Source organism: Pyxicephalus adspersus, chromosome 10 (assembly GCF_032062135.1).
Source record: "Pyxicephalus adspersus chromosome 10, UCB_Pads_2.0, whole genome shotgun sequence".
Classification (NCBI taxonomy): domain Eukaryota; kingdom Metazoa; phylum Chordata; class Amphibia; order Anura; family Pyxicephalidae; genus Pyxicephalus; species Pyxicephalus adspersus.
This window is the reverse complement of record NC_092867.1, coordinates 30,328,779-30,343,065: the sequence shown is the minus strand read 5'-3', so window position 1 is coordinate 30,343,065 and position 14,287 is coordinate 30,328,779. Positions and strand designations below refer to the sequence as shown.

The 14,287-nt window shown below is 39.7% G+C and overlaps 1 protein-coding gene across 1 annotated transcript in view; it reads right to left on the bottom strand.

The window, feature by feature from the left end:
- LOC140339970 (TBC1 domain family member 12-like) overlaps positions 1–13,907 on the bottom strand; it is a 53,281-nt gene extending 39,374 nt beyond the window's left edge. Inside the window, exon 1 of the mRNA XM_072424898.1 lies at positions 12,768–13,907. Within this exon, the coding sequence (XP_072280999.1) occupies positions 12,768–13,315 (548 nt within the window). The 5' untranslated portion in view covers positions 13,316–13,907. The remainder of the gene's footprint in view (positions 1–12,767) is intronic.
- Between the last annotated feature and the right edge of the window lie 380 nt (positions 13,908–14,287).

The following is a 14,287-nucleotide window of genomic DNA, read 5'->3' as shown; positions in this document are numbered from 1 at the left end:
ACCAGCACAGTAGTAGAGTTTGAAGACAAGGAGCATTGAGTGTTTATCTATGTCGTCCTTTTACAGCACAGGCTTTGTTTACAAGTCACCCTGGGGATTAAGGTTCGCTTTAAGTAATGACCAGAATACTAATTATAAAAATATGCCCAAAATGATACGTTCCATTTTAAAAGAAGGGTGCAGCACAAAATATTCCAGAAATCTCATAAGCCATATTTAATGATTTATAATCATGTATATCTAATCATTTATAGAGGTCATCTTACAGTCTTTAGAAATGTACATATAAAACAAGAAAATTATCATAAAAGATTGCAAAACAGATAAAAGCTGCATGGCAGTCAAAAAAAAGAAAAACAGGTAGTGAAACCTGGGCAGGATTTTTTTTATGAACTAGAGAATGAGTACTTCTAATGAGTTTTTCTCAGTAAAAGGGACTCTTTAGACCAACCTGGGGCTAAAACCAAGACAATGAACTAACTTTCTGGTGCTTGCAAGTGGTTCACATGGTTCACAGCTAAGCTGCGTACACACTTGCAATAATTATCGTTGGAAATGAACGACTAACGACTGATTGTTCGATAATCGTTAACAAAAAAAGTGCACAATGCCGACGAACGAGGATTGTCGCTGGAAACGAACAACCATTCTGGTGGATCCGATTGAGCGACGATCTTGCACTAATTTGTGTACGATCGTTCAGTGATCGTAGATGTTTCTGCAGTACACTTTCTCCTCACGTCAGTACGTCACGTCCTGTATCGCTCAAACGATCGTATCTAGCGTGTGTACATTATTGGTGGATTATATTTGAACGATCATATCATTAAAGCATGCACAGAATTGTGCATAATAGGATCGTTCAAAATAATCATGCATAATCGTTAGTCATTCGTTTTCTAACAATAATTATTGCAAGTGTGTACCTAGCTTAAGAGTGTGGCTAGAATCACAGAAAGCCCAAGGGAGTTCTGATGTGCAAATATTTCTTTACCAATGCTCCATCAATATCAGTGTTGTTCCCAGACCCTTTTAGCTAGGTGCACCTTCCGGCACTTTTCAATAACCACCTGGCTGTTTTTGGGAGGTTACTGAAAAGTCGGGTCACAATACAGGAGCTGCCACATGCCTAAAAATTCTTCCCACCCAGTCTAAAAAAATGTCTGGGTTGAGCATGAATATGATAGATTGCATGTGGTTATGAAATCAACCAGTACTTGATAACCAACCAAAAAAACTATGTAGATACTATGGGCTTAGTAAAACCCACTTTGCTATAAACATATGTTCTGTTATACTCTGCAAGGTATTGAACATCACAGCTTGCATTTTAGGGACCATATAAGTGCTGACCACTATGTGCCGCCTGCAGAAGTTTATGAAGAACTTCTCGCCTAATCATGTGACTTACGACAAGTCACATGACCCTTCTAAACTAAATACCAGGGATGAAACATCTTTATTTTTGCAGTGGGATCTTCTGCCTACCTAAAACATTAATATACTGCTTATTCCTATAATAAAGTGGTTAAATTACCTTATCTTTTTTTTACCACAAGACTGCACTCTCCTCTACTGCCTCCTCTATGTCCTGGCAGCAGTATGGTCGCAGTGAAGAATGCTTTATAAAATATATTATGTGTTAAAGTGTCCCTAGGATAAAAATATATATAGACTTTTTGAAGGATAGTGGCAGCATCTTAGTTTAGCGTCTACTTTACAGGAGAAAAGAGGTTTCTGAAATGTAATTATGTTGCAAAACTGAGCGAATATACGTCTTGGCTCAAAAATGTCGGACACAGATCAGCCCCCTGCTGTCTCTTATATTGACCCGCTATAAAGTTATAATTTTGTTATAAAAAAAAAATGGGAGATTGAAGAAATATTTTTTCCTGTCTGCAGTTGACCGATGGCCTAAGTCTTGACTCTGTGACTTTAATAAAAACGTAGAGGCCCTTTTGAAAAACGAATTACTCAAAGGCTTCTAGCAAGGCGCTTTTTACATTTCTGGAATTTAAAATATATTTGTTTCTAAGTTTGTTACAGTACTTGCCATAATTAATTTTGCATTTTTCCATGTGTTTATTTAAAAATGCTTTTGATGCTAAGCACAGAAATTTTAACTTGTGAAAACCACAAAACATTAAAATGCAATGTATGTGTAATATTCTCTGTACAAACTTGCAAACATTACATTTCAAAGGTCCACATTTTATAATATTAGCCTAATGGAGCAGACATCCTGTCTCTCAAAAATGCTTATGGAATTGAAAAGAATTAGCTGTATTGTAAACAGGCAGATAGGAGATTTATACTGCAACAATGGTTTGTTTCCTTTATAGTCAAGCTCTTGGCAAATATAAAAAATAAATAAGGAAAAAGTATATATTCAGTTATGTAGCAGCCAATTAATAATATACTTCTGGCATGTGTGGGTACCTGTAATAGGTGTTTATGTATATATATGTATGGCCTGCATGTGTATTTTGTTCTAATCAATAGGTCCGATTATGAAATTGATGACAGATTAATAGAACCCCTGATGTCTACATTAAATGAGTCTATTTACTTCTACTAGTAAATCATGGACAGGGAGGCCCCATCTGCTTGAATACTGACAATTTGTAGCAGGATTGATAGTTCCGAACCCAAAACACTCTGAACACTTCTAGGGTCAGGCCAAGCAAAAGGTGGGTGAAGAATTGAGGTTTCCACTCAGCTATCCTGAATGCCTCCAGTGACCTCCCCACAAGCAGGAGCAAGGGGAGCACAAGCACTGGAATGTGGGCTTAGATGGCTGATCTGCAGTCCACGGGCACAAATATTCCAAACCCCTCACTGCACTCAGAAGCTTCCTTCTGGGGATTAGACTGTTGTCCAGAGTGCAAACACTGGAAACATTTTACATGTGAGAAACTTCCCCCGCCTCCTAGATTGTAAGTCCCTCGGGGCAGGGACCTCTCCTCCTGTGTCACTGTCTGTATCTGTCTACTGCTAGCCCTAATAATGTACAGCACTGCGTAATATGTTGGCGCTATATAAATACTGTTTATGATTACTATTAATAATATTATTACTGTAGCCTCTGCAGAGGAATGTGAATAAACAAACTGTGGACTGGAAGGGTTAAGGGGCAATAGATTATACTGTGGTGCAAATAATCAAACCAGTTAAAAAAAAAAAAAAAGACATTGCATGAAGTCAAAACTAATTTGTATAAGCAAATTACAGAGTAATGGGATTCCTCTACAGATTTAATTTCTTTGGGAAGCCAGATAGCATATCAGTTGAATCTCTTCATGAGTAGGAGGAATGTCAATTACATTGTTGTAACCTTGATCCCTTTCCTGTCAAAAACAATATGCAGAATTGTATAAAAACACACCCTAACAAATGAGCCTATATTTATTAGTCATAACAAAAAATACTTTTTTAAGAAACAAAGGTACTTTTGATAATACCAATTATGTAAAATTGTTAGTAACTATTTTAAAAAGGAGACAAATTGTGCAGTATAGATAAGTATGGACAGAGCTGCTAAAACAGGTGTCTGCTCATAACTGAAGGGTCTTTAACTTCTAAGGTATTCAGCAGTCTGTTGATTTTTCCAACAAGCTTATTTATTTTGATCTGGAAAGTAAGCGGAGTCTAGTGGTTAGGATTGCTTCTACACCGAAGCAAAATAAGGAAATTGGTCTTTTGAAAAATATTTTGTCTGCAACTGCTGACCTTTCCTGGAAATACTAATTACCTGGCCAATTACAAATTAAATTTAAAGCTGAATCCCAGGCAAAAATATCAGGGCTTGGAAACAGAACATCTTTCCTTAACGTAATCTGTAGTCCGATTGACAGGCTGGGAGGGTTTGCCTATCCTGTCCATACATACCCATAGTCTTATTGACTGGTATTGCCGAATTCACATGTATTCATTGGAAATGTAACTACATGTGGCATTCACAAGGAAGAAATGATGACATAGGCTCTTGGCTGATCCTCCTTCCAGCTATTGGAATACATGCACTAGTTTAATGCCAGTGATGAAGTCAAAGGCATTTTAAAGACAATTTTAGCACATAGGAAGATAAGAAAATATTAAAAGTGACTGTTTTGTGCACCTCCACTCCCCAACATTATAAAAAAAAGGATTTTTCCCCACATAAAGTGCTGTGTCATTCTCCACCCATACAGTAGGTAAGATGGTATACAAAACAGTCTCCCTTCTGTACCAAGATCAAGCAAATAATGTAGTAGAAAGAAAATCCTCATTTATATGCAAAGCAAAAAAGAAATGCTGTTGACTGGCCGTGTCACAACTGAACATCCAGGGGTTAAGCATGCATACTTGGAAATTTCCACCTCTGCAGAAAGGAGACTTGGAAATACAGAACACACAACTTTCCCTGCTCTGGTAAACCTCACTGTTATTTTCCGGTTGTGTTAACAGAAACAGATATGTTTGGAGAGTTCTTTTCCAAAGGCTGTCATATCAAAGACACTGCAGGAAAATTCCTTATGTGTGATTTACCATTAACAGGACAAGGCTATTTATTCACAGGATAGACGCCAACTAAATCTAACCAAGGTAATTATTCTTATTGTCTTTATAAATAAAGCACAAGACAAACTGGCTGATGTTGGACTAAATACCATTTGAACCAAGTGGTCAAAGTCAGTGTTCTCACCAGCACCTTTTAGCCGGGCGCACCACCCGGCACTTTTCAGCAACCACGCGGCTGTTTTTGGGTAGTTACTGATAAGTTGGGTCACAATTTCTTCCCACCCAGGTTAAAACATTTTTGGGTTGAGCACTGAACGTACTTGCTTTTCACTATTTTATTTACCATTACTCAATATACACTCACTGCCCACTTCATCAGGTACACCTTGCTAGTAGCAGGTTGGACCGCCATTTGCATTCAAAGCCGCTTTAATTCTTTGTGGCATAGATTCAACATGCAGAAAACATTTATAAGGCATATTGGCAAAACATCACCACTCATGTTGCAAATTTTCTACACATCCATGATGCTTTTGCCTGTGTCACAACTTACCAAAGGTGCCTAAAGGAGATCAGGTGACTGCGCAGACCACTTGAATACTGCAAACTTTTTAGAGGAGTTGAAGAAATTATATTGAGTCGATTTCAGCCTTTGTTGCATGGCAAGTTTTTCTGTCAGAAGTAACACAAATATCAAAAATGGCTACACTGTGTTGATAAAGGGACAGACATGGTCAGCAACAAGACTAAGGAAGGCTGTGGCATAGAAACTATGTTCGTTTGGTATCCAAACTGGATCCCAGCATGCCTCACAAAGGAAATATCTGCCACACCATTACACCACCACCATAAGCAGCATAAACTGTTACAAATGATACAAAGCAGGATGGATGCCAAATTCTGACTTTATCCAAGTGTTGCAGCAGATCAAGACTCATTAGACCAGGCATCAGTTTCCAATATCTTCTTGCCAAACTATGATGATCTCTTGTGAACTGTAAGCTTAGGTGTCTGTACTTAGTTGATAGTAGAGAAATCTGGTGTAGTCGCCATATGCTACAAGGCAGGATGTATTGAACATTAAGATGCTCTTCTGTATACTTCAGTGTTCACCCAGAAGTTTTTTAATCTGGGTAGGAAGAAATTGTAGGCGGGTGGCTTCCCCTGTACAAGGTACTGTGACCCAAATCATCAGTAACCACCTAAAAACAGCCGGCTGGTGGCTGAAAAAAGCTGGGTGGTGCACCCAGCTAAGAGGAGCTGGGGAGAACACTGTACTTGTATGCATCAAAAAGGTTATTCAAGTTACTGTTGCTTTCTATCAACCAAACCAGTCTGGGCACTCTCCTGCAACATTCAGATATCACCATTTGGCCTAGGGAACTGCACCATTGTTACCATTTTTTCTGACCATTCTCTTGAAACCCCTAGAGATGGTTATGTGTTAAAATCCCAGCAAATCAGTGATTTCTGAAACAGACCAGAGCAGCCCACCTGGCGCCAACAGCTATGCCAAGTTAAAAATTCACCTAAAAGCACCTTCTTCCCCATTCTTATGCTGGGTGTTGGCAATAACAAGCAGTTGAACAAGCGTATATAAGTGCGTATACTTTTATAGTGTTGATAAAAAATAATTTAAAGAGAAGCCAAACCTCTGTTTTGGGTTAGTACAACTCCCATGCATTACATCTTATTACTGGAACCCCAAAAACAAACAACATACATTATTCATACAAACCCTGGCTGAAGCAACCTAACACTTAAAAAAATAACATTATACTTTGTAAATAGGAATACTATAAAATATAAAAACATTTTTTACTCAATAAATAAATAAATACACACGATTCATAAAGCAGTCACCCAAAAGCCAAACAAGTACAATACTCCTCCAGCTATAAAACCTTGAATTATATTTCTTGCATTTTACAAATACAGTCACAGTTGAAAGGAGTTAAACAGCTTAGAATGAACAAATAAATTGTCCAGAAGGTTGGTTACCACTGCTGTCATCAAGACTTATCACAGAAGCTGGCTCAGACAGAGAAAAGACAGCAAACACAACAGGGCAATAGATGGCTGTGACTGGCACAGCTTGAAGAACAAAGCGATAGAATGGTACTCACAGATAAAATACGCTTGTCACAAAAAGCTAGCAGGACATTTTGACAACTTAACACTGAAATTCTGTTTAATCCTCTTGTTCCAGAAGACTAAAAACACATTTCCAGGAAAGAAGTTCGTTCACAAATATTAAAAAAACTTACATTTTTTATGCTTTAGGATTAGGATGCCTGGTGCTCACTACAACCAATCCAATATACGGGTGTACACATACATATATATACAAACTTTCTGGCATGTGTACCAAGTACCTGACCTTCAGCCAGACTGATCATAGTAAACACAAGTCTGCTTGTGTTGGGTTAGTCTTAGCAAGGACTTAATAAATAGGTCAAAATAGGTTCAATTAGATGTTTTGGAAACACAACACTGGACAAGCAGTCCTTTAGTCAAAGCATTTGACCAAATGTCACTACAGCCATATTAATATTAGCCAGATGTGTAGAACATTTTGCAGCTACTACAAGTCCTCCCTCCATCTATATTTCTACTTATTTAACTTCAGTACCTGTTCCACAAACAGATCATGATCATAACAAGGGAACAAAATAATAAAAGTAATCCTGGAATTACAACTGTAGATTTTGTTAATGAGTTTCAATGATAAGATATTTTACAAAATTGCAGAAGTATTTATTAAGCATTTTTCCTACGAATAGAAATTTGGATGATGAAATAAAGTGAAGTTGACACTTAATAAATCAAAGTAAAATGACAGTAAGCTTGGTGATAAATATAGGAGAATTGCAAATGTTGACCAATACACCAGATAGGCCTAATCATTCTATGCTGGGTCCAAATACCAAGCCATTTCACACACAAATTATTAAAATAAAACATTTCTTTTGTAATACAATTGGTAACAACTATTGTATTTAGAAACTTTTGAGACTAGTTTTACACTTGCTTTAAACTGGCTTCAAACATTTATTTTCTTGAAAATCTGAAGTGCATTTCAATACCTTATCACTGAAAACATTTAGCGTTGAGCATTGCCTGCAATATTACTGCATTGTACATACATCTGGAAAACGTATGAAGAACTTTGCTTCACAATAACCCCGATAACTGGGTTTTCACTCAAAAGGGCAGAACTTCAAAGTTCTTTAGTAATACTTTCTACCACCTGCAATTCTACTTGGGTTCAGGATGCTGACATAATTTCCTTTTCAAATACTTTAAACCAAGGAAAATGGTTTTTGAAGCAAGTGAAACACGTTTATAAAACAATCCAATGCACATATATTGTTTTATCTGTGATATGCTGGTTTCTAGTATATTTCCCTATTGATTGAACTTGAGGATTTTATGTATTTTTCAACCTAACTAGTGCACATTTAGGTTTATTGAAAGTGTTTTGGTTCCTTTTGGCCCACTTCACTATAGCCAGTCAGGTCATACTTTCCTATCGGTTCTTATGTGTAAATACCAGGTTCACTATAATCCCTCTTCCCTAGCAGAATACTTTCCACATCTAGATGCACTTTTATTAGAGGCAGAAAAAAACAAAAACGGCCGAGCATCAAAACTTGATTCTCAGCAACAAGAGCTTCAGTTTCCCTTTGTGTCTTCTGATTTTTATTGACAGAATGGAAAGAAAAACTTTTCCTAGAAATTCAAAAGTATGGAACACAGCATGAAGAAATATTTGTTCTTCAGGAACACAGAGACTTCTCCTTTTACTCAAGTATATAAAGCTGCGGGAAGAGGCACACATCAGGCAGAAATAATGGTATTTAAAGGGTGTATCAGGCTTAAGAATGAGCTGTAAAAAGCATGCATGCAAAAAGATCTGAAATTACTAGCTTGCATCATGTATGACAACTTCACAGCTTGCGGAGTGAAAAATTGGTTGTCAATGATTAGTTGAAATACATAGAACTTCACTTCAGATGAAATTGTTTTATCTGTGCGTAACCAGACTAGGAGCAAACTTATGAGGACTACAAACCAGGCTGATTTAAAAGCATCTTCTGGCTCAGGTTTGTGAACTTTCAGTTGAGAGATTTTAAATCTAAATATAAATTACCTCATAAAGGCTACTTTAGGAAACACGTCAAATAAAATGACTACACCTCTTATTGAAGATAAGATATCTAGTTCCCAAGCAATGTAGCCACATACCAGTTACAAAGCATTGTTTGGTTTTATGTCGCACCAGTCTTTTTCCTCTCACAGCTTGTGCTGTTTTCACTTCCATGTTCCATTCTGGGTTTTCCAGTAGGTGCTGCATTGAACCATGTACGTGTTACACATATTTATGCTCTACAGACTGCATATGGATGTGGAACAAAACAAAGCAGCATGTGATAAGAGTTATCTTTGCACCAAAATGGCCCTTAAAAAAAAAAAAGAAAGATAACGTAGAAAGCCAGATACACAACACACAGGACATTTAAAATTCTGCATCAGCCCAACTAGAAAGTAAAGAGGCCTACTCAAACCTGTTCCTTATGTCCTGGTAATAATTGTTTACCATGGTTTGCTGTGTTTGACACACAATGAGAGTTCTTCATTCTCTTCATCCAAGTTTGGATCAGTTAAGCTTGCCTACATTTAAGACATTTAATTCCAGGTTGGCTGGATCACCCTGCATCACTGTGGCAAGTGTATCCTCTTCAGCCTTGGAAAGCTTTCATAAATCATGCTCATTGTTAGAGCTGCCCTCCATTTCAGATTTACCTTCACTTGGCCTGGCCTCTACAAATATTTTTATGATGGTTAGGGATGAAGCACCTGAAGCTATGGTTCATGCCTGGCACGTGCCAGCATTTCAGCCTGGCTTATGCAAAAAAAAACAAAAATCACTGGTTTAGGATTGATTTCCAGGTATTCATAAAATACACTAATTACTGCAGCTCTATATACATTAATACATCATAAAACACATTTTTAATGCAAGCAGACTAAGTACATAAATGTAACTTGGTATTAACTTTTTGCAGTCCCTGTACAGAAAAACTATGATGAGGAGAGGGAGAAGCAGCTTAAAAAGTCCATAAGCTGGGTTGCAGTGAGCAAATAAGGGGTATCCTGACAAAACAAGAGACAGAGGTACGATCTGTCTGCTGCTATTTATTTCCCTGTCCAGTTGTAACCTGAGGGATAGGACCTGTAAATGTAATTTAACTGGATCAGAGGGGAGTTCCTGTCCTGCCAGACAAGGCTGTGCATGGCAGAGATACATAAATCCTAAAAACTAGATAGCCAAAAATACACACCTTTTGGCACACAAATTGCTCACAGGCAAGTTTCTCGAATGGCAAACTTGACATGTTCTGGTGAAGAATATTTTCCCAATTCCATGCTGGGATAAATCAGCTCATGTGTGCATATGTTTCACCAGCCCAGACAATAAAGATGGTCAAAGATTCCAAAGCCAAGTGAAGATGTCCTTAGAGGTGACAGAGGTGATTGTGGCCACAGGTAAGACTGCTGAAATGGGCCAACAGGCTACATATGTGAAATACAGCAAAGTATTGGGAGTACACCCCCACTTAAACCACCAGCCTGTACCTCTAAACAAAGGGTACCCCACAGTGGGAAATGTTTACAGCTCATGTCCTTTTTGGAAGGGCAGGCACTAATACAAGGATAAAGAAGTATCTCAGGATTATCAATCTGTCCCTGTACTGCTGTTAGGACCAAAAGAACCTATGAATACCAAAGTAACCCACTACAAATCTTCCACTTTACAGATGTAGAGGATCACATTTACCTGCTAATTAAATAGTGCTGCAGCTGTTTTGCTAAATTATACTCATGATCAAACATCTGAAGTCACTATCATACAATATATTATGTTTTTTTTTTTTTAAAACAAGGTTGCAGCGATATCACACAGAAGGAAGCGGCGGTAGAACTACAAGACAATATTTCTTCATCACCAAAAAGCCCTAGTCTTATTGTATGATTGCTAAAACAATAAATTGTATGTAATTATGCAAACATTGTAACAATATATATGCCTATGTTGTTTTGTACAGAAATAATAAACAGGGATCACCATATAGTACCATAAGGAATACACACAGCATAAAAATTATGATTTACTCATACAATAAACCCTTGTTTGATTTTTCGGCCCTGAAGAAAAATGCAATTTGAAACTAGTGTCTTATGATGAGATCACAGCACATTATTTTGTGCTAAGAATGCAAAACAAATTATTCTTGTATGTTGGAAAAAGCCATCCAGGTTGGAAGAAAGTCACAGAACAGAAGTTACAGGTGTATCAGACCGGGACAGAAGGAGAACGCTTTACACTGCATCTGACAGGTAAATGCTCTCTAAACTGCAAACCAAAAATACACATTTCAGTCTAATGTACAATAAGTTACTATGATGCTGAAATTCTGATAGGATCAGCAAGAATTTTTCTGCACTTAAGGAAAATGAATTTAGACTAAAAATAAAATCTTTGCGGCACACGTGGTCTGCAGCTCTGGGGGGGGCCCACCAGCCAGAGCCCCGGACCACCAAAATTTTCTTGCGGACCACCGGTTGGCAATCTCTGATCTACACCATCAAATACGTCACAAGACCACATATTCCTTTTACATATCATAGTTGTTCCATTCCATATTTTGGGAAACTTTTGCTTGGTTTCATACATGTGTGCCAACGGTATAGCCGGGCTCTACACTGAATGGTGCACACACATCACATAGTGTGTAGAATAAAACGTAATTTCTCTTCCTCAGAAAACTTGATGACTTTTGGCTCTGACGATATATAAGTATGGAAACAATTACCTTCCCACTTTCTTATATAGTAACCATATATGTGATAACCGCCGCTCTTTGCATGTAAAACAAAGAAATAATGAAAAGAAATGAAAGGGGCTTGAAGGCTATTTTTTGATAATATGCATTTCCCAAAGGCCTAATTACAATACTTGATGATACATCAGTACATTGATATAATATAGAAAGCCATCCCCCATAGTGTAATAATGGGGTGGACATTGCTATGCTGAACACATACGTTCTAATCTAAGAAGATTGCTGACTGTATATACTTTCCCCTCAAATAATATAGTATATACGATTGTTGCATCCCGGAGGACGCCCTCATGGCGAAACGCGTCGAATAACAAGACGTCATTTATGCTCATCCATACTACAGGATAAGCAATCTTCTTAGATTGGAACGTATATGTTCAGCATATTAATATCCACCCCATGACTACACAATGTGAGATGGCTTCATGTATTATACCAATGTACTGATGTAGGATCAAGTATTGTAATTACTCCTATTACACAGAAAAATAGCCTTGAAGCCCCTTTATTTTTATGATTTCTATATTTGACTCGGACAAGTTATTCTACAATTTAGGATCTTTTGTACCCCATACACAACACAAGATCTGGTAGATGCTCAGCTTATAGTGATGAATTATGTGTACCTTTAAGGAATAAGGCAAAGTTATCATCTCTACATATACCATGTGAAGTCTCTGATGTATACAGTTCTGGCAGGTCGCTGACACACCAAGGGCTGTGTGTGACTTTTATTGATCAGGCAGGTCAGTACTGCAGGTATGGACAGCTCATGTCCTCCTGCAACAATGCGTCTCACCTGTATGATCGCTGTAAAGTCTGGTAAATAAAAAGCGGATTCCCCTGTCAGACCATTTTTATTTGTGTTCACTGAGAACGCCTTGCAGTGGTCTCTTGCCAGGACACAGTAACTCCCATGTGCGCGAATATTTATTATTATTAACAAACAGGATTTATATAGCGCCAACATATTACACAGCGCTGTACATTAAATAGGGGTTTCAAATGACAGACAGTGACACAGGAAAATTGGACCCTGACCAGGAGCTTACAATCTAGGAGTTCCACCATCCCACCCTGGATAATGAAGATGGCAAAGCATCCAGATCAGAGGAAGATGAAAGTGTCTGTAACCAAGGTGGACAATGGCATGGTGGGCGGGGCTACCTTTTAACAGGTGAGTGAGACATATATTGCTATGGTAACAGCATCTCCAGGAGCAATCAGTATTAGGTTTTCCTATTCTTTAGGATGAAATGATCAGATGCATTGATTGGACCAATGATGGAAAGGTGTCATGGATGTCACGTGACCCCCTGGCTGTCACCATGGAGATGTCACTGGAAGGGTGGGGCTTACCTGGAGAAGAAGTCTGCGATCCCCATCCTCCAGGGCCGCTCCCCATCTTGTTCCTGTGCACCCCCCTCCGCCAGGCTTAGGCCGTCATCCAGGTGATCAGGGGCGCTTTGCCGCCGGCTCACCTCGAACGTATTGCGGGAGCTCCGGGAGACATCAAGGAAGCGAAAGCGGTCGGCTTCGGCAGAGACGAAATATCCGGCCACGGTGTGAGCGCTGAGCGGAGAAGAGTCGGAGCTGGACGAGCTGCCCGGGGGAGGGGGGGCGCTGGCAGGCGGAGAGCTCTCCGGAGGATGGCTGTCAGAGGAGCAGCACTGCCGGTGACAGGCGCACGGCGGCCTCTCGCTCACCCCTCCATTGGGCAGCCGGAGCTCCGAACCCCCGGGGGATAAGTAGCCGCCCACGTCTCCGTTAGTAAGCCTCATGCCGGTGATATAGAGCTGCAGAATGTCTTTGCTGTCCCCGGCCTCCTCCTCTTCTTCCCCCTCCTCAGTCAGGTCCTTCCCGCAGCGCTGGAACACAGGACTGCCGCCATCCTCCGGCCCCACCATTTGCCTTATACAAGCTGCCAGGCCGGCCCCCGGGAGCGCTGCAGGGGCCGCCGCCTGCTGCCGGTAGAGCGCTCCGTGGTGGAGGGTGGGGACCCACCGCTGTACAAGTATCTCCCCAAACCGGGGGTCTGAGCGGAACGTCCCTCCTACGCACCGCTGTCACATGATACGTCTATGAGGAAGTCCGGAGTACTTCCTGCCGCGGGGGTTTCTGGGAAATGTAGTTCCCTACATATTACATGGCAAGCTTGCGTTCCATGGTGGTTCGGGGATTCACATCTATGCCTTTATTTTAATCATACTGCTGCTTGAAAAGATGCGCAGAAATTAAGTACAATAGTGGCCTACCAGTGTGTTCAATACAACAACAAACAAACGAAAACAAAGCTGATGGCAGAACCCAGTCACATGACCTGTCAAAGTCATGTGATCAGCCTTTTCACCAATCCTGAAGTGCTCTCTTCGGCTGTATGCAGAGGACACTCTGTATGTCACCACAAGCTCTGCACCATGGCCATAAATTTATCAATGTGTCATTAAAGAAGAACTAAACTAAAAACTGCAAAAATAAAAACACACAATCCTGCAGGGCAGTCTGATCCATCCAGGGGTGTCTTGCATTGGGTCCCTCATCATACCGACATCTGTTCCGGAGCCGGTGGTCCGGGAGCCGCCATCTTTTCTTCTTCTGGGTTCTTCATCCTACATTACCCGACCCAGGCGCAAGATCGGCAATTGTGTAAAACGGCTCCTTCTCCACATGCCCGAGATGCTTAGGCATGCGCACAAGGAGCATTCAAGAGCCTTCCGGAATCCATGACATAGATATACCGGGAGCCTTTTCACTCCCTTTCATTCTTGATCGCCTAAGCATTTGAGAATTAGGGGGCGGTGCTGTTTTTTTATAAAAGGGTGTTGCATTTAGAAAAAACAACAACAGAATTTTTACCTTACATAAAAGGATTGTCTACC